The sequence below is a fragment of the Siniperca chuatsi genome, linkage group LG6, assembly GCF_020085105.1.
Source record: "Siniperca chuatsi isolate FFG_IHB_CAS linkage group LG6, ASM2008510v1, whole genome shotgun sequence".
Classification (NCBI taxonomy): Eukaryota; Metazoa; Chordata; class Actinopteri; order Centrarchiformes; family Sinipercidae; genus Siniperca; species Siniperca chuatsi.
This window is the reverse complement of record NC_058047.1, coordinates 24178344-24198522: the sequence shown is the minus strand read 5'-3', so window position 1 is coordinate 24198522 and position 20179 is coordinate 24178344. Positions and strand designations below refer to the sequence as shown.

The window sequence follows — 20179 nt, the reverse complement described above, 5'->3', positions numbered from 1 at the left end:
CCCCATCATTTTCCTCATTCACCATTAACCTCTAAAACCTCAGAATATTGTAATGGCTGTGTGTTTTGGCTTGAATTTATCTGTTCTATAATTCAGAAACCACACTGTACCAACAAGCAGTAGACCAGAGGTCTGACTGACCTTTTCAGCTTAAAACAGTCAGCTCAGCAGACCAGAAACCACAATTTACAAACAGTCAAAGGCTGCTGGGACAGATGGTTCTTCTGGCCTGAAGCCGGCTGCTCAGCAACCATCTGAACCGAACCTTCCAGGCTGAAACATAAATCAGGAGTACGATCATACCTACCATTCCCAGTAATGATGACTGGTACCATATTGATGATATAATTACTACTTTCACATAGCTGGTATTCAAACTTATACAAGGCTCCAAATGAATTAGAGGTCAAAAATCCATAAGCCCTGTTACCGAACCTTCGTTTAGTAACTCTAAAGAACTTTGTTGTACCTCTTTTCTTTGCATTAAAATATTCATATCATGTTGAGTTTACATTTCAGGTAACATCTTTATTATATATGTGCAATGTGTGTAACGTAATGTCATGTAAGTATGACAATACACAGGACATGCAAGTATTGTCATTTACTTTAATGTACACAAGACTTTTTATTGCCACATTAGTCCTATTCTTTACCCATTACAACTACTTTTCCCCGGAGAAGTAGAATAAATGCTACCGTCTTGCTCAAGTGCCAGTTTAAATATGTACCTGAGGTTTTTTCTATTTACAACTCCCAAAACCTGGGAGTTGTTTTTGATCATTACCACAACTTTAATCAGCATATTAAGAGCCTTGTTCAGTCCTGCTTTTTACAAATAAGAAATATTGCCAAAGTCAAACCAATGCTCCCCAAGAACATAGTTGAACAACTCCTCCCACCTAGACTACTGTAATTCCTTATTTACTTGCCTAAACGATGCAGCCATTTTCTAGTTCTACAGTTGGTGCAGAATGCAGCACCAAGACTTCTCACAAACACTCGACGCAGGCCAAATTACACTGGATCCCCATTTGTTGCAGAATTGAATTTTAAAGATTATTTTTTGGGCATTTTTGCCTTTATCTGATAGTGACAGCTGCAAAGATAGACAGGAAAGGCGGGAGGGAGAGGGGATTACATGCAGCAAATGGGAGGTTGGAATCGAACCCAGGCCGCTGATCTACCGAGGCACCCCTATAGAATTCAATTCTATTGATACTTTTAAATCCCAACATGGTCCGCTTTACATTTCAGAACTCTTAGCCCCTCAGATCAAAGAATCCACAGTCCAGGCTTAAAACAAAGCTTTTTCTGTTAAAACTCCCCCTCAACGTCAGATCAGCTGAGTCAGTTTAGAAAGCTTTTAAAAACCCACCTGTACAGACTGGCATTTCTATAATATTTTTATAGTGTCTATTCAAATGTTATAATGTTGTTCTTTTTATATTTTGTTTTATCTCTCTATGTTGGACCACTTCTTGAACTCCCTGTTTTTATTGCAGTTTCTGTGATGTTCTTTTAAAAATTTTTGTTTTATTTCTCTATGATTTGCCGTGATATTGTATTTTGTGAAGCACCTTGTAACTTGTAAAGGCGCTATAGAAATAAAATTTATTGTTATTATTATTATTATTTATTTGAGCTAATTTAAAATAGACTCAGAGTAAAGCTTACACAGTTAACCTTTGAGGCTGAGAAGATGGAGTTCAAACTAGATTTTTTTAAAGGGAAAACTTGAAAATTCAAAATAAAAGTGCACAAAGTAAAGCCAGATGATTCCTTTTTTTCCAAGCTGACTAACCACACTGCTCTGAAGGCTGTGTGGTGGATGTGGTTTCAACTGTACTGAAAAACACAACTTATAGCTATGTTATATCTTTATCTATGTCTGTCTGTCTGGCCCCAAGCAGACCTCACATATATACATTATGTTCGTTTTGTCTCTACTCTCCTTGATTTGTTGACTTTCACCCTGCGCTCAGAGATTAGCATCATCTCTAATCACTGACTGTGTGTATTCTGTTTTTGAACACCTCTTCAGCAAAAACACCTTCCTCCTTTAATCAGCAGAGTGTCAGTGTTATGTTGGTTTTGTTTACTGTGTTTATAGCTCATGTTTATGCCAATGGTTTCCTGTTGTGTTGTGGCTCTACGCTGAACTGCTTCGTGATTGGTCCAGATGACCAACGTTGGCTGATAATTACGGCAAAGACTGGATCATGATGTACATGTTTCCCTCAGAGACAGTGAGCGGGTGTGCTCGAGTGTCTTTGTCAGACTTTACAGACCGCTGTTTTTAAAGGGTTTAAGCTTCAAAATTTGAGTAAACATGTCCTTCAATGAGGACCCCCCCACCCCCCCCAGATCACTATTGTGTTTGAGATGGTGTCATCAGTGGCCCGGGGTCATGTTCCAGGTGTGTTTCAGAGAGTTAAGCCATAAGGGAGGGTTACAGGGAGACTTATTGGATGACAAGTCTGATCACTGCACTGAGGGGGCCTTTGTGTGTTTCTGCCCCACCCATGTCTTCCCTGGTCCATTTCTGCCCCCCCCCCTGACCTCTCTGTCAGTGCCTTAGCCTGTCGGGGCAAGACGATTAAATGTCACGACCCCTTTTTTCCTCCGTGCCCTCTGAGGACCCTCCATCCCATTAACTTTCACTCAGCTTTCACTAAGATCCCAGGGTTATCCCCACCAGCTCTGATCTCCATCACCTGCACAAAAGACACACAGAAACACACACACAGAGATCTCTTCTGCTAATGCCGGGACCCCATTACAGGATGAGAGCAAGCAAGATGATAATTCTGATTTGGCCATTTTAAGATCATGGAGAGTCTGCGCTGGTCTGCACAGATAACTCACTGGCTTTTGTGATGTGTGGGGGTTTAGGACTTCTCACTAATGATTGAGACTCGGATTGAGGCGAATTGGGGCAGCACATTTTTGATCTGGGACAATCTGAACACAAGCCTGTAGTTTGAGCTAGTTATCAATGAACGCTTTGCTGTGATTGTAATCTGAGAAAGTCTGTCATTAACTGTGTGATACAAAGTATTTTGCAGTTGGATAGGATTCAAACAGAGAGTCTACAGCTACTGCTAGCGGCTCTGTGAGGTTGCGTCAGCATGCTCACATGATCACAATGACTGGCATGTTGATGTTGAAAATGTTCACCATATTAGTTTAGAGTGATAGCATGCTAATATTTTCTAATTAGCGCTAAACACAAAGTTCAGCTGAGGCTGATGGGAATGTCATTAGGTTTGCAGGTTGATGATGCCACAGTGATTGGGTGAGGGGGAACATGAATGTATGTACCACATTTCATTGCAATCCACCCAATAGTTGTTTAGACATTTCACTTAAAACCACAAATGTCAACTTCATGGTGGCACTTGAGGAAAAGTCAGGGGATCACCAAAGTCATTAGGGTTCTTCCCCTGGGTACCATGAATGTCTGTACAAAATTTCATGGCATTCTCTCCAATAGTTGTTGACATTTCAGTGTGAAAGTTGCAGACGGACAGACTGCCATTCATAGAGCCATGCTAATAGCATGGCTACAAATGTAGGCTAAAAACAGTCTGGACAGCATCTCCTTTGACATTGGAGCATACTTAAAAGTAAGATCCTTAAATCACTAAAGTCATTACCAACTCTTATTGTAAACCTTGTCTACCCAATGCAGTGGGAGGGCATATCACGAAGGCTTTCTTCCCAAACATCTTTCACCATATCTGACTAATACAGACAACGTATGAGTGAAAGAATGCCCTTAAAAAGTGATGACAAAGTCTACACATGGGAAAAGCAGCACTAGCAGACAATGAGGCATTGAAGACCTAAAAATCTACCATGATAAAGATTTTTTTTAACTAAACAAAGATAGTTGGATCATTGATCCCACAGGACCAAGACTTTGAACCTGAAAGCCATGGAACTGAGCCACTCGGTGGCTGGACTGCCAGTTGTGTCTCTGAGGGCCAAAAACTACAGAAACCACATTTAGGACATGGTGAAGGAAAGGATTGCAATGAAATAAATACTTGCAGAGTTTCTTTTTTTTCTAAGTAAATATTTTCACTGGAAGAAAACCTCAGTTTGGCAAACATACAAATGGTTCCATACAAGATTTTCCAAATGGATGTGTGCATTTTTCTGAAATCTCTCAAACTTGATACTGTAGATTGAGGGGCCAGACCACCTTTTGTTTCATGTTTCACAAAGCCCGCAGTCCCTCACCACAGCTCCCTATTTCAAGGCTGTCGCTGAATAGCCAGCAAACCATTTCCTGAAGCTCCGAGGTCACTGGATAAATGATGTTTTCATTTGACAACCCCAGGTCGCCACTAAAGGAGGGTCTTCTGAGGAAGCCTTTTGAAATTACAGTACTGATGAAGCGTGAGAAATTACAGGCACTTAGAAGTGATTTCATGAGCACAAGAGAGCAGGGGGACCACCCCTATGCAGCTCAGGCGAGAGGGGGCGATGGCAGTGAGTACACAAAAACACAAACACACAAGGCTTTTCATGTGCACACAGCTAATGCATACACACAAATAGACACCCAAACACACACTCACACACAGAATTACATTCAAGTGCAGATGTATCAGCACCATAACAGGATCCTCAAATGCGTATCATGTGTACAGGATTGTTCATATCTGTGTATGATAATAAAACTGACCCTCGAGTTAAATATACAGCGGGATTAAATCAAAGTCATGTTCAGGAGCCAGTCATTGTTTTTTCCCTACTTGAGTTATCCTAATGGAGATCGGCTGAGACGGGCAATGCCCGAGGGCCACTGGTCCCTCTCCACCCTTCCTGGGAATGGGCTCCTGGTCAGGATGGGTTTGGAAGGAAGCCTCCGATTTCTGCCTGGCCCTCTGCTAAATTAGAGCTATGTAGAGCTGGTTTGGACCTGAGCCTCAACAATGATCTATCCCCGGAGCCGCTGAAGTGGAATCATTTTCATCATGGTCTACTCCTCTTCTACATCGCAGCCGGGGCTCCCTCTCCGTGTGCGTGTGTGAGATTTCAAAGCGTCATAATTTCATTTCACACTGTTTACTTTGGAGAGTTCTAAGACAGTGGCACCAGTGCAAGGCTGAAACATCTAATTTAACTGCTCTCTAGTATAGTACCAACCCCATAGATGGCAGGAGCCCTTGATTCAGTACTGAGCTTTTTACACACAACAATGTTTCACGGCTTTTCTCTGCCGTAGGAGTAATGCTCAAAGCCTTCCCAGCATGTCCGTCTGTTTCCTGTCTGTCTCTGTTTGGATTCTGTTCGGGCCTCTCCTCCCTTTTCACGATCTCTGTCCAAAAGTGTCACTCAGCTCTAAGTTGAGCAGCAAGTCCATTCATGAGCATATACACAAAACACGCTCACAGATGCCAACATCTAAAGCCCTTCGTAAAGGGACGGTGGTGGTGGGAGTTCTACTTATGTTACAAATTACAAGTGCTGCAAGTCTATGAAGACATCTGTGACATTATTTTCTCCAAAACCCAAAAACCTAGTTTTTTTCCCCAGTGCTTCACAACTATTTCAGTGAAACTGGCGCGAGGGTGCGAGGGTCATCAACAGGAATAGCTCGACTTTTTGGAAAAATACATTATTTGCTTTCTGATATCATGACTGATATCATTCTTATATCTGTCTCTTAACATGAATTTTTGAATTTATGAATTTTCGCTCTCCTGCCAGGAGATATGACTCTCATGTCTGTGCGATAAATATGCTACCGCTAGCAGCTGGTAAGCTTAGCTCATAACAAAGGCTGGAAACAGAGTGACACAGCTAGCCATGGCCTTGACCAAAGGTGGAAAAAAGCTCACTAATTTAAACTCATTTGTTTAATCCTTTTTCTTTTTTTTTTTTAAACTGACTGACGTTATTACACCCAGCCAGGTAAAGGTCCATTCCATCACATGACCCCTGTAAAACCAAAATGTGTTGTTTTTACAGGTTCTGCACAGATTAAACAAACAATATATTATGTGTTAATTAGCGAGCTTTAGAGCCGCTAGTAGATGGACTTGATTACCTTTGGACAGAGCTAGGCTAGCTGTTTCCCCATGTTCCAGTCTTCATGCTAAGCTAAGCTGTAGGCTGTAGATTCATATTTGTAGTACAGTGATGAGGGTGGTAGCAATCTTCTTCTTCAATCTTTCTATATATATATATATATATCTGTATAATTGAGATTTTATGAGGTTATTTTATTTGCTTAGGCTGGTCTTAACTGACAGCTCACGAGTCTGAATCTAATATGGTGGCAAGACTAACTAGCCGAAACAGAGCCAGGTCTTCCGTGCACTGCTGTGATTACTACACCACTTACCCGAGCACTACATGTCTGTCTCCACTCCTTACCCTGCTCCATGTACTCACATATATACAAAACTCATGCATCAAAGTCCTGCACTCATTACCACGCAAAAGATAAACATGGACAGCCCTGCAGATGGTTAGCTCTCGGATAGAGGTTTCTCTGTATATGTATGTTTGCGTGAGTGTTTGTGAGGCGATCTCCTGAAGCATGCTGGCAAAATAGAAGTGTCTGAACATTTTTTTCCAACCTAGACCTCTTGAGTTGACCAGAGAGCAGAGAGAGATTCTTTAAAGGCCTTCACAGCAGATCTCATTCACACATGCAGGATACCATTTGAGCAGAGCTGGCCAGCTTTATTAGTGGCCGTTTATAGGGATATCCATGACTCCCACAGCTCTCTGGACGCTCCTCCACATTATTCCAGGGCAAAGGCAGGTTAATGGAAGCCAGGTGGAGCCTCCCTGCATTTCCTCTGACCAGGAACGCTTGATTGACAGTGAGTTGTGGCGATGAATCGGAGTGCAGCTACCCAGAATCAGGGTCGGGATGGAAACATGGCAATTCAAGAGCAACAGCTGCTTTTCTTGGCCACAACAGAGAGAGCATTTCCATTCACCTGAGACTACTCTTAATTGGAACGTGTGGATATGTGCACTGATGTGTGTCTGGCTTTTCTCTTTGCTTATTTGTGGTTCACTGTGTCTAATGGTTAAATAGTATTGCAAGTCACCCAATTCTCCCAAATTTGGAGCCTGTTTTTTTAAGTGTATGCACTTAAATAAGGGTAGGTGAACAGAAAGATTGCTTCAGAGATGGTGGCCTGTTTAGTATCACCTGTTTTTTTATCTTAAAATGGTGTTATTTCAAAAATTATCCAAAAATCAAGTGCAAGAATGGGCTATTTTGATTAGTGTATTATTATAGCTTGTTTTACTTTAAAGCAAGACTGTGTTATTTTTTTTAAATAAATGAAAAGGTGAATTAATTTCTAATCAATAAAACACACCATTGCTCACACTCAGCGGTTATACTTCTACAGTTTTTCTTGGTCTGGTATGACGAGTAGCTTATGGTGGCTAATGTTAGCTCATGTTAGCAAACTTTAGATAGATATTACTGTGTAGCTGATATTACAGAATTAGTTTACTGATTTTATCACTCTTAAGTTAACATTCTCAAAATACTCTTAACAATTCAATGGTTTTGTCACAAAAGTGAAACAAGAAGTAATCATACAGTGTTTATCAATGTTTATCTGTGACAATCCTAAAACAGCATGGCAGTAGCACAAGTAAAGAAATATTACAAAGTCAGAAAATTTACTGAGTAGTGTCAGTTACACAGCAATATCAATCAAAACTTTGCTTACATTAGCTAACATTTGCCACCATAAGCTACTGGTCATAACCAGTATCCAAGTGAGCAATGGTGCATTTTATAGTTTAGGAACTTTTAATTTGTAGATTAAAAGGGAGGATTATATTATTTCTTCTCTCAAAAGTTATATAGTGTCACTTTAACTAACATAAAAAAGAAGATAAACACAACAAAATTAATTGTTATAAATGACACAAATTATATCAACAAATCATGGTAAGAGTTATTCATTATTGTAGGTCCTGAATCTTCAGACCTGTTCCTCCACCCATTCAGATCATACGTCATTTCATGTATGAAATGCAAATTTCCTAATCGACAACAACCTGTGTAGCCACATTTGCATTTCATCATCAAGGAGATCAGTGTACAGAGCGGCAACACCATATAAAGTGTAACTGTTTATACAAAAACAAAGATTACAAGGGGACCATGTGAAACAAATTCTCTGTACTCCCAGGGCTACAACAAACTTTCAACTTACATTTCTGCTCTGACTTTCTTGTGCGAGAGCAGTTTTAAAAAAAAAGATTCTTTAATATCAAAAATATGAATGGTTCTCCATCAGAGACAAAGAAATGCACTCATAATTATGCTAAGGTGCACTGATTTATTTCTGTACATCTATGAGAATGTACGTCAATGAGACACTGGTTTGATTGCAAACGATGGTGCCAAGAGGTAATATTTTTCTAGTGGAGCTTAGGCACCAATTGTGTGATCTGGAAAAAGAAGTCTTAAAAGTTATTTCCAGCGAATAATTCATCCTCTGTCGGTCTTTTCTTGTCACAAATCATTTTTGGGATCAAGTTATCATTTCAAAGCACGAGTATCAAGTTCTGCTTATGCAATCCTAATTTAAGTGTCTGAGTCTATAAACACAATACGCAGTGTGCTCTTTCATCTCAGAGCCATGACTGTGATGTTAACTGCTTGGCAAAAGAATATGACACCCAGGGTGACAGAGGGATTACTTGTTCTATATTTAGTGTTTATGTACATGAATATTGGCAGGACAACTCTGTACATGTGACACACACACAGCGATACAGTGATAATAACACAGATCTCCAGCACAGAACACATTTACAAGATGGGCTCTAGAGCAAACACTGGCTGAGATACATAAGGGAATGTCTGAACTACGACAACTTCCTCATAAAACTGGAATTTCCTCTTAACAGTTATTATTGTCATCAATAAAAACAGACAATCAAAAAGAGAGATGAAAAGTATAAAATAATTTAAATTCCTCCTAAAACATGTAGTGAATATGCAGTGAGAGATCTAATGCGGGTAGCGACTGTATCTCCTCTGGTCAACGTGATTTGAAACTGAAGGAACGCACAAATGTGACAGACCAAAGCAAACGTCATGCAGCAACAAAGAAACATATAAGATGAATGATGATCTTCTTTGAAGTTCTGCCTCCCCAGTGGCAACATGATGTCAAGACGACAAGTCTGGTAACAAAGCTCCTCACGCTATGGGCCACCTAGAGGTGCCACAATGAAATGTAAACATAAATATACAGGTTGATATCTCTCTCAAACAGTTCAGTCACTGCCACAGGCCCATCCGCTGTGTGAGTAGTCAGTCTGTATACACTCCTTAGTAGAATATCACTTAGAGTTAAATAAACTTATTTAATATATATATTTATAATAGATTTATTCTTTGCAGAGTCATTTAGCAATATTTCCTTGTTTTCACCAGTTTGCTCTGGTATTTCACTGAGTGACCACTGTGTCCCACCACATAAACGTCCAGCAGGTAGGTCTTGCCTGGCTCCAGACTAGTGATGGTCTCTGTAGTCACAGCTTTCTGCAGGTTCGGGCTGTGGAAGTACTTGCACAGGACCTTTTCTGACTTCCTGCGGGTCTCTGGCCCGGCACACTGGTTTTGTTCCCGGCGTCTCTGCTCCTCGCCATAATTGTCAGCCACCTCCTTGCGGTAAATGCAGTATTTGTTGCGGTCCTGCGTGCCCAGCCAGGCCACAGTGACGGAGGAGCAAGTGCGCAGCTTGTCAAAGGCCTTGATGCGCGTATCCTCTGGAAGCGAAGGGAAGGGCTGCTTGCTGCTGGGTCGTGTGGTGGCTAGCACCTTCAAAGTGGAGGCCCCTTTCCTGCTGCCCCGCAAACGGATCAGGTACTTGGCTTTTGGCTTTCCCCGCAGCTGGAACTGCCGTACCCCCTCCACGTTCTGGGAGAGCAGTAACTTGCCATCGCGCCTCACCTGCACCTGCACAGCGTCCAGACATGTGTGGACAAAAAGAGTGACCCTCTGATGGGAAGAAACAGGAGCAAAGCGAAGAAACTTGCTGCCCTTTCTCTTGATGAAAACATCCGATACTTTGCCGTCCTTCAGCTCCACTGTCTTCTGACGAGCCTCCTCTTTAGTGCGGGCGAATGTTCCCACGTATGCTGTGCTGGTGTTGGTTGCAGAATTCACAGCAAACACATCAAAGTAGTACTGTGTGTCTGGCTTCAGGTCTGACACAGTGAAAATGTTTTTATTGCCAATACACACCTTCTGAATGTCTGATGCTTTGGGCTTGGCTGTGTATGCCCGTGAGATCTTGTTACTTGTGAGGCCTCGGTCCTTGCCAAAACCAATGTCAGAGGGAACAAAGCCAAAGTGCGCAAAGTCAAACGGGCTAAAGTCTCTGCCAGGCTTCGGAGCCAGCATGAAGGCATCATCAGCGGTGATCTTAGCTTCAGCAGCACACATGCTCTTGAAATTGTGCTCTTTGTTGATCACTACACAATACTGGACAGGCTGGCCCATCAGAGAGCCCGTTGGTGTCGGCTTCCAGGCCAGGGTGACAGTGGTACGGCCCAGTGCGGTGACATCCACACGAGGGTCATAGGGCAGCTCCGGGTAGGGCTGGTCAGACTCTGGAGTTGTGGTGGCGTACACCTTGAAGTTGCTGTCTTTCTCTGTGGACAGCAGCTCCAGCTGATAGAGGCCAGAGGGCGTGCTGGTGGCCACATAAGACTCCACATCATTACCCTTGTAGGTAAAGAGCTCCGTGCCCTCGTCTACGGTCACCTGCTGCTTCTGCTGGTCCAAAGGTTCAGGCTCTCCTGGAAAAACAAAAACAAACAGGCACAACATGAGCTCTTTGATTGACACTGTATCCAAATTGATATTAGAAATTTTGACCGAGATTTGCTGTAATGACCTTTACAATATTTTTTCTACAATTTCATTTTTGGCTTTGATGAAAAATAATTTCCACCCATACTAAAAATGTGTTGATGCTGTGAGGTTATGATGAAGCTCTGCAAGCCTCACGGGTGATTAGCCCCTCACATGGCAGCCATGTTTTCACTCCAAACATCCCCAAAGATCAGAGGCCAGCATTCACCTGGCCTTTCCGGGGAAGCTGTGCTACAAAGACGTGCCTTGTAGCTTCTATGTGAGAGGGACAGCCCAAGCATAATATTATGTTTGTAAACGAGAGAGTGTGCTCAGTGGTGTACTAAAAATTAATGCTCAAAGATCTGCTCCCACAAGAGACATTTAGCAAAAAGAGCTGTAAAGACAGGAAGAAGTTCACGGGTTCAACCATGGCTCCAACACATCTCGTGTCAGACTTCCACCAATGGCACTGCGTGTGTTGGGTCCAAATCTGTCTTTATTCTTCTACTTAAGAGATGAATGCTTTTCACTTGAGGCAAGGTACATGTCTTCATACAGTGTAGCAACCCAATAAATCATGTTGTAATACTTGATCTGACAAGAGCACAGACACACACGCAGGTGCTCATGTATTGATATTCAAATATATGCTCACATCACACATCTACGCTCTGAACCACCACTTTGGTCATCTGGCAAGATCTCCTGTGCTGAAAGGACGCCCTCCAGATGGAGAAAGTTTTAATGTGAGGCAGAAAAAAAAAAATAAGACAGAAAGAAGGTATGGAAAAGAGGAAGGAAGACAGACAGACAGAGTGCAGCAGGATTTACCTTAAGAAAACCAAGATAGCTTAAGTAAAGGGATGTAATGGCTTTGATTCAGTAGGTTGGCTAGAGTCCTTCTCTTAAATTATAGACGTCAGGCTGGGCCGAGTCAGACATCATAAGTGGTCAGACTAGACACTACGACTGAGACTTAATTAAAACCCACCAAAACACAAAGCCTAACATCACTGCGTAGGTTAATTGTGTGTGGGGGATAGTGATATTTCCACATAACGTGTCATTAACCTCTTCCACTGCTGCCTGATGTCAATTATACCTGATCCCTCTCCACTGGCCTCTTCTGGCAGCTCCTGCAGAGTGAGTTTCCACTCCAGAGGAGCATCACAAGGTGTCACAGTCACAGACAGGGGTGTGTTGTCTTCTTCCACCACAAAGTAGTACCTGTGAAAATAATAGTTTAAAGGGATTGATATCGACATTGCTTCATGACATTTTGACGTTATCCAAAATAATGTGGGGGGTAAATCCATGAGCAGACTGTAGCACACAGTGATATTATTGTGCCACTGACCTTGGTCTCTTTCGACTGTGAGCAAACAGACACTCGGTTACACAAACACGACATTCTCATTTATTATTTCGTTTTTGCATCAACATAATAGATCATGTTGCAGAGCAACATCTGATGTTTCCTATCTATTTACAGTAAGTGGCAAGTGTAATGTTTTGTTCAGTTATAGCTCAATCAGAAGGTGGAATTGGCTCCTTTTCACTCTCATAACAACATGTAGACAGTTTTAATCACTAGGATTATGTAATTCATTCAGTCATTGTTTGTCTTACCTTTTGGGTGTGTCCCTGAACAGGTAGCCACTGATCTCAGCTCCATCCGGGATGACGGAGGAGTCGTGGAACAGCGACTTGTCTCTAATCTGCATCTGGAAGAGCCCTTCGTCTCTCGTGGGCAGCTTCTGGGCCAAAGCTCCCAGCCCCAACAGCACCAGCAGCACCAGCAGCACCACACTCCAACCTTTACACTGCCTCATTCTGAAAGACACAGCACAATTACTTCAGTTTCATTTACAGTGTAATGTACAGCGCATCCTGGAAACAGAAGCATAGAGTTTTATCATGGAGTTGTTGTTGTCCAGCACATAACCCTCCCCAAAACCGCAACTTGTCATTTCTACATTTACTTTTTGTATGAATTAAACAAAGGAGATATAGCGTGTTAATTAGTGAGTTTTAGAGGTGCAGGTAGGCATCCCCTTTTTTTCACCTTTGTACAGACCCAGGCCAGCTGTTTCCCCCTGCTTCCAGTCTTTATGCTAAGCTAAGCTAACTGACGCCTGTCTCCAGTTTCATATTTAATGTGCAGATATGAGAGTGGTACCAAACTTCACATCTAACTCTTGGCAAGAAAGCGAATAAGCATATTTCCCAAAATGTCAAACTATTCCTTTAAGATCAAATATAACTGTATGATAAAAGAAAATAATTTAGAGGAACTGGTTGGCAGATTTTTTTTAACCTTTGGACAGAGCCAGGCTAGCTGTTACCCCCCCTGCTTCCAGTCTTCATGCTATGTTAAGCTAAGCTAATCGATTGTTGGTTGTAGTTTAATATTTAGCGTACAGATGCGAGTGGTATCGATCTTCTCGTTCTCTGCAAGAAATTGAATAAGCATACTTCCCAAGATGTCAAGCTATTCCTTTATAGTAAAACCCAAAATAACCCTATAAAGAAAAGAACATACTTTTTATTTATTTGTTTATTTAACAGGGACGGTGCACATAAAGAACACTGCTGTAAATGTGCCAGAGTTAGTCCCTTTTAGACCTGCTGATGGTTATTGTTACCTTTGGACATAATTAGACTAGCTGTTTCCACTTGTTTCCAGTCTTTATGCTATGTTATGCTAAGCTAATATTTAGCATACAGACATGAGAGTGGTATCAATCTTCTCATATAACTCAACAAGAAAACAAATAAGCATATTTCTCAAAATGTTGAACTATTTCTTTAATGCAAATTATCATTCAATATTGATCATTCATATCAGTTACAATGTGTCTTAAATGTCTATTTTTGCCATGGAAGTTCTAAATGGCTTTTTCCTATTTTTCCTTTCATTCTGGCATTAGCTTAAAGGTGCAGTATGTTGCATTTAGTGGCATCTAGCAGATTGCAGCCATTTGAATACCGCTCGCCTCACCCTCCCGTTTCAGGCATGTAGGAGAAACTACGGTGGCCGCAAAACTCGCAAAAAACGCAAACAGCTCTATCTAGAGCCAGTGTTTGGTTTGTCCGTTCTGGGCTACTGTAGAAACATGGCAGTGCAACATGGCGGTCTCTGTGGAAGGGGACCTGCTCCCTATGTAGATAAAAACAGCTCATTCTAAGGTAATGAAAACACAACGATTCTTATTTTCAGGTGATTATACACTAATGAAAACATACTTATAAATATTAGATTCCATTTCTGCCAATAGCTGCTCCTTACATACTGGACCTTAAAAACACAAAACTGCTTTTAATGAGTTCTATTTGGCAACACTGAGCTTTGGCAACAGACATTAAAGTGTTGTTGGTAGGGTTTTTCCACTACACATTTTATTTTGTGTTAAAATGTGTTTGCTTGCCATCTTTTCCTTTTCGTTTTAGGGTTAATTAACATTTAACATTAAAACTGGGTGACACCAGAGGCACCATCTTTGACTGAATCAATGAGAGAGAGACAAAAAGTAAAGGGAGAGTGAATGAATATTCCAGGCCACAGAGAGGAAGGGGGGGGGGGGGATTAGATTTAAACACAGACGTGTGAAGGGGAAGACATCGCCAGCAACTCCAGGGAACAACACTATTTCATAAAACGCTTAATATAAAATTCTCTAAATCCATGTCATTTAAGTTTTATTGATGCTAATATAAAAATGTTTAGGGGTGCAGTCCACAGATGGAGCTGTGGCTCAGGACGAGGTGCAGCTGACCGTGGCTGAGAGCCTCTCACGTATCCCCTGTCTATTGATTTTGCCCCATTGATTGCAACTGATGGGAACGCCAAATCCCTGGTGATTTAATCAGTGTAATGATGGCAGATTAGCCAGATACTTTACTGCCATTTACTGCAAGCAAGATGGTGTCCTTTTAATGACCCCTCTCCCTCTCCCTTTCCCTGCTCACCCTCCCTTGTCTCTTTCCCTTGATCACAGTTTTTTCATCAACAACTAATCTCTCTTTTTTTCACACTTGTTTCACAAACAATATAGCCTTTTAACTTTACTCTCTCTTTGCATTTTCTCCTCGCTCATTGCCTCCCTAAACAAAGGGAGATAAGTAAAACCAGAGGACTCAGGCCTGGAAGAACCTCCACACTACAAACATGGCTTCATTTCTATATTATCATCCTTTAAAAACGCGTGCAGGGGAAAAGGCCTTGACAGCTCCTGTCAGAGTCTCCGTCTCTGCCGTTGTCTGAGCCCAGCCTCCCGTCGTACCGCCAAACTTCAGAGAGCAAAAGGAAAGCCGCCTAAGTGGTACTTTGAGGTTTGACTCACACAGAGTGTGGAGATCCTTATCGCCTCAGCTTGTCTCATTCCACTTCAGAAGCGTGTCAGTTGGAACAAAGACATGTCTATTAATACTCAAGACAGCGCTGAGGTGGTATGTACAGAGCTCTTCAGAGCCGTCTTTCAGTCCAACATCCCCAAACACCACGCAGACACAGCGAGGGTCCCAGCCCCGGCCGGCTCTGTACACCACACTGATGTCATTACACATAATGTCTGCTATCACTCATACAGTAAGGGTTTTATCACCACTGTCATTAGCACATTTGTTGTGTGCCTTTAGTATGCTCCTCACATGTGACAGCACTGATTTAAACCCTTTGACTGCTGAACCATCTACTTCTGCCACATGCACTGAACCACTCAGTCTGTATTGACAATATATATTGCAGAGAGATGACATCTGAATATTAGAGCAGTTCTGTTGGGTCGCTGCAGTTGCATGGAGTCAACATGGACACACAGGCTACACTGGATCTGCTTTTACATGCAGGCCTGCACCATTCTCATGCCACAGAGTTCCCTTACCAAAATAACACATCAAAAAAGGCTGCATCTGGAACAAATAAAGTGTAATGTTTAATTAGAACGGGGAAGAATGTATGATTGCAATTTGGGAAACGGATAATTTTAAGGCAAGGTCACCCGCAATCGTGTCGATTTTGTTTTGCTGTTGCTTTTTATCAGTTTATTTATACATTTACAGTTTTTTGTTTCGCTTTTAGTGGAATTTGCTAAGCATTTTCGGTGGAAAACATCCTTTATATTCTAATTGGCAAGCTGTGGAATCTGTGTAATAGGATTAAAGGACAACTGCAGTTTGCATTGGTTTCACCAATAGAGGAAATAGTGATGATCTTCTTTCCCATGGCTGTCTTTGACACATCTACAGTATCAATCTCAAACAGAAAGAACAAAAGAATGACCCCCGCACTCTCTCTCCATTCCTGTGTGATCTGAGGAATGGCATCCTGTCATTTGAATTACTACTGTAACAGCTTTGACCCTGCTCTAATTTAGGGGCATTACAAGCAAATCATGTGCAAAGCCAAAACAAAATGTTCACACTATGTTTTACATCTCCCTGATGAACACAATGTTTTCAGAGACATCAGTCAACTGCATAATTAAAATCATTCACAATCTACTAAAAAAAAAATCAGTTACACGCAATTATTCAGCCACAACTTTCCTGATCAACTCTGTGTGCATGTGTGTATTTCCAGCAGGAACACACTGATTATAAGCACATTATTTCCATGTATGGAGGTGGAGCAAAACAGATGCATGCATCCCAGCCCCGTCGTGTGTGTGTGTGTGTGTGTGTGTGTCGGTGTGTGTGTATATGCTCGTGCACGTGTACGCCAAACTGCCCCTGACCTCCCCTATCTCCCCTCACTTTGTTTAACCGGTCTCTCTCTCCTTCCCTCCAGCTCCTTGTCAAGACGGATAAGCCTCCTGCCTGCTGCCACATGGAGCTCATTAACAGAACGGGAGGGAATAAAAGACAGTTTAATTTCAACACAAATAAAGAGACATTTCGGATTCCACCCAACAAGACGCCTGGCAGGGCTCGCAGGACCTGAAGCCTCTGTGTGTTTTCTTTAAGGAAGCCTGAAGGCAGATTTATGGTGGGTCCTCGGTAGCGAGCTCCATCACTGCTGTCATTTCAGGGCCAATGTGGGGATTGGAGTGAGTGGAGTATATGGGGGCTGGGAGCCAAGGATGGAACCACACAGGACCGGGACCTGTGCTATAGGCAGGCCAAACCAAAGCAGGTCTGGTACTCTTGGACCGCTAAACAGCTCATTAATGAATTGGTAGAGACTGTGGTAAGGGCTCTGATCCAAGAATGGAGATTTTTATCTGGTGCGTGTATGTCTATATGTGTGTGTGCGTGTGTGTGCGTGTGTGTGTGCCCAAACCATCACATTCCTCAACTCCACTCTGTGTATAAGTCTAAGCCATCACTCAGGACCTGTCTCCTAGCCATCCACAACATCACTCACAGTTTGAGTTTCTGAACTATCCACATCATCAGAACCCCCAAAGCTGGCTCAACAGCATGATGGAAAGGAGAGTTTCCCAGTTTCCTTCCCTTCTCACCCTCCCCTCCCGCCTCTTTATAGTCCATCTCTGGAGCCTACATTTAGCGCTGCATCCTGGAATGTCTCTATGAGGAGGGTCAGGTCGCTGGGCCGCTTTCTGCGCAAAAACTATTCAAATAGAGTTGAGGGTGAGGGTGGTGGGGGCTCTGACTGATGTGCTGGCATTGTGGCTGCAAGGGTGATTAAAGATTACAAGAGAAAATGCCCCATGGGAAAGTCATCCACCCACTGCCCATCATCCAGGGCAAAGCATGCACTGGCCTGGCTGCGTCGTGGGAAATGAGTCTATCACGCTCCGTTATGTCGTGCTCGGGGAAGCAGAGAAGGGAAGCACAGAAAGCCTGTTCAGCAGCTAGTGTGAGCCGCTCTGCCTCTGCTTGTGTCCGTCTGAGGGAGCATAATGAGGGGCTTTGCAAAATGAATGTGTCCGGGGGACTGGGAGCAGGGGTGTGGACATGATGAATAATTTAACAAGGAAATTTAAACTTGCGTCCTTAACCTTCCAAGAGTGACTCTGGATACGTGACAAAAGGCAGCGCGGAGGAGACAGTATATACACCGCAGCCTGTCACTTCTCTGGACGCAAACGGCTATAGCAACACTGGCGGAATTCTTTCAGCCAGAGAGTTTTCATATGCAAATCACGGTTTAGTTACGGTATGCGACGCAGACCTTCCCATTTTAAGACTTTTTTTTTGTTCATGATTCATTCTCCTGAGAAAGTAGAAGGGAGGCAGTGTGGCTTCACCCTGCTACTAAATACAGTTATTCAAATCCCCACTCCGGGTATGTCTCTCATTAAACACTGACTGAGAGGAAAAACACGGCTCTCACATGATAAGGAAAAACAAGTCCCGACAGGAGCTAAACTGTCACTAATCTGCCTTGAATCATTTTTAATTTAAACAAGTGAGGCGGCGGTGAGTCAAATATATTACAATTTCAGTTAAATGAAAAATGCACCTCATTAAGCTCTCCACTCACATCCGTCTGGGCTCTCACAGGTGCGTAAAAGCACCCACGGGTGACATGATGAAACACACATTTATCCACATTGCACTCTAATCAAAAACTGCGCAGTGTGTTTACACTTTGCAGCTAAACGCGCGGATGGAGAGAATACCACACGTAGCGCGCAGGCCATTAGAAATACTGCGCGTATTGATAAATCGCCTTATTGGGTGTTGTGTCACCCCTGGGAGCATGGGAACCATCGGGAGGCACAAAAGCAAGAGGATTCCGTTTGACGGTCCTCACCAGCAGCTGCATATACATACATACACAGCCCAAACCAACATAAGTTAAGATTAAAAGAGCATGCGAGTGAGTGCGGGCTTGATTGAAATGTGTTTGAAACTTTTTAACTTCCCGGAGTTGTAAACCGCAAAACCTCTTCCCCTCTCTCGTTCTCTCTCTGGCAGAAGTTTCAAAGGCACCACTTTACTCGGGGAGTCCGGCTGTGAGTTTATATGGAGCTTTTACGCACATTTAAAAAAATAAATAAATAAATATAAAGCCTTAGAAAAGTTAAAGAAAGGAAGGAAGTTTGGTGGGTTTTTTTCGGATCTAATAATGTCCTAGAAGCTCTGGATCAGACGCACCGCTACATGATCATGCGGAAAAATAGACAATCTTTACATGAGACGGTCTTACCTTTCAGAATATGAAACGGCGAAGTTATCAGACGGATGGCGCTTCTTGCTCTCAAAACCACTCTGATGTCACCAAGATTTTTTTTAAAGTGCCTTACAACTAAAGCGATTTAAAAAAAAACAAACAAACAAAACACAAGTTGTCCTCTACAGTGTCCAGTAGTTCCCTCAGTTTTCACTTCTATTGTTGGTGCCTATCAATCGGATTAGGCGACTGCTCTGGTGCGTGTTTGCAGTTTTCTTGCGGATTTAACTGGTCTCTAGTGGGCAGGAGTGTGTGTGAGTGTGTGTGAGTGGGTATCCTGAGTGCTGGCAGTGCGTCCCTCCCCTGCCGCGCTGCTGCTATTGAAAACTCCACTGGATTGGAGGCAAAACTGGTGCGAACTTCTTCCCTTCGCTCTCTGCAGGAAGACTCCAAGACACAGAACCAGCCCACTCCTTCAGCACACCAAAAAAAAAAAAAAAAAAAAAAAAACTAAAGCCAGGGACCAGACAGATTTACTCTGGCCCTCAAACTCATTGACTATAAGAACCAATCTGGCAGACACATCACCTGAATTCTCCATAGTTTATATTTTCAAAGTCAAATAACTGACTAAATAAATAATTGACTTTAAATCACATTAGGAGCAGAGTAGGTTCAGAGTTGCTGATACAACAGGCAGTCAGATGTCACCAGAGCATAAATCTAAAGACAGCGGGGTTCCCCCTCATACTTATTATTTCATAGCTGTTTACTCTGATGCTCCCTCGAAATTATTACTTTGGGCAGTAGCGCCTTGCAGAAGTCACGCAACCCTCGGGGCTGTAGTGTGTAGGCAAGTTTTATCATGGGCCCTGATACCTGGGTGTGCAAAACATGATCACAGTACACATCCTCTGCAGAACAATGATGGCGAGGAGAGAAAAGTGAAGTGGATTGCGACACCAGTGCAAAGTTGCTGATCAACTGTGGAAATTACCCAGTGAGACGTTAGCGTTGTTGTCTTTCCCCAGGCTGAAGCCCAGAGAAGCAAATATTTATCCACGATAAGAGAGAGCCACTGACTGCCTCGGAACTGAACTGCCCCAAATTTATGGCTTGATGGGGGTCCATGTCTGATGAGCAGGCAATCTAGATTTAGAGGATGCTGCCGCTTCCTCCCCCAGGAGGAGCGTCTTTCAGGTCACGTAGCTGCAGATTTTCACGCA

General features: G+C 42.7%; 1 protein-coding gene across 1 annotated transcript; it reads right to left on the bottom strand.

Moving 5' to 3' along the window:
• Positions 1–8688: 8688 nt before the first annotated feature.
• On the bottom strand, positions 8689–19406 carry ndnf (neuron-derived neurotrophic factor). Its single transcript, XM_044198657.1, has 4 exons — positions 18990–19406; positions 12503–12706; positions 11976–12100; positions 8689–10815 (listed from the first exon to the last, which is right to left on the bottom strand). Exons 2-4 carry the CDS (start codon positions 12703–12705, stop codon positions 9419–9421), a joined length of 1725 nt encoding a protein of 574 aa, XP_044054592.1. The 5' UTR covers position 12706; positions 18990–19406; the 3' UTR covers positions 8689–9418.
• Between the last annotated feature and the right edge of the window lie 773 nt (positions 19407–20179).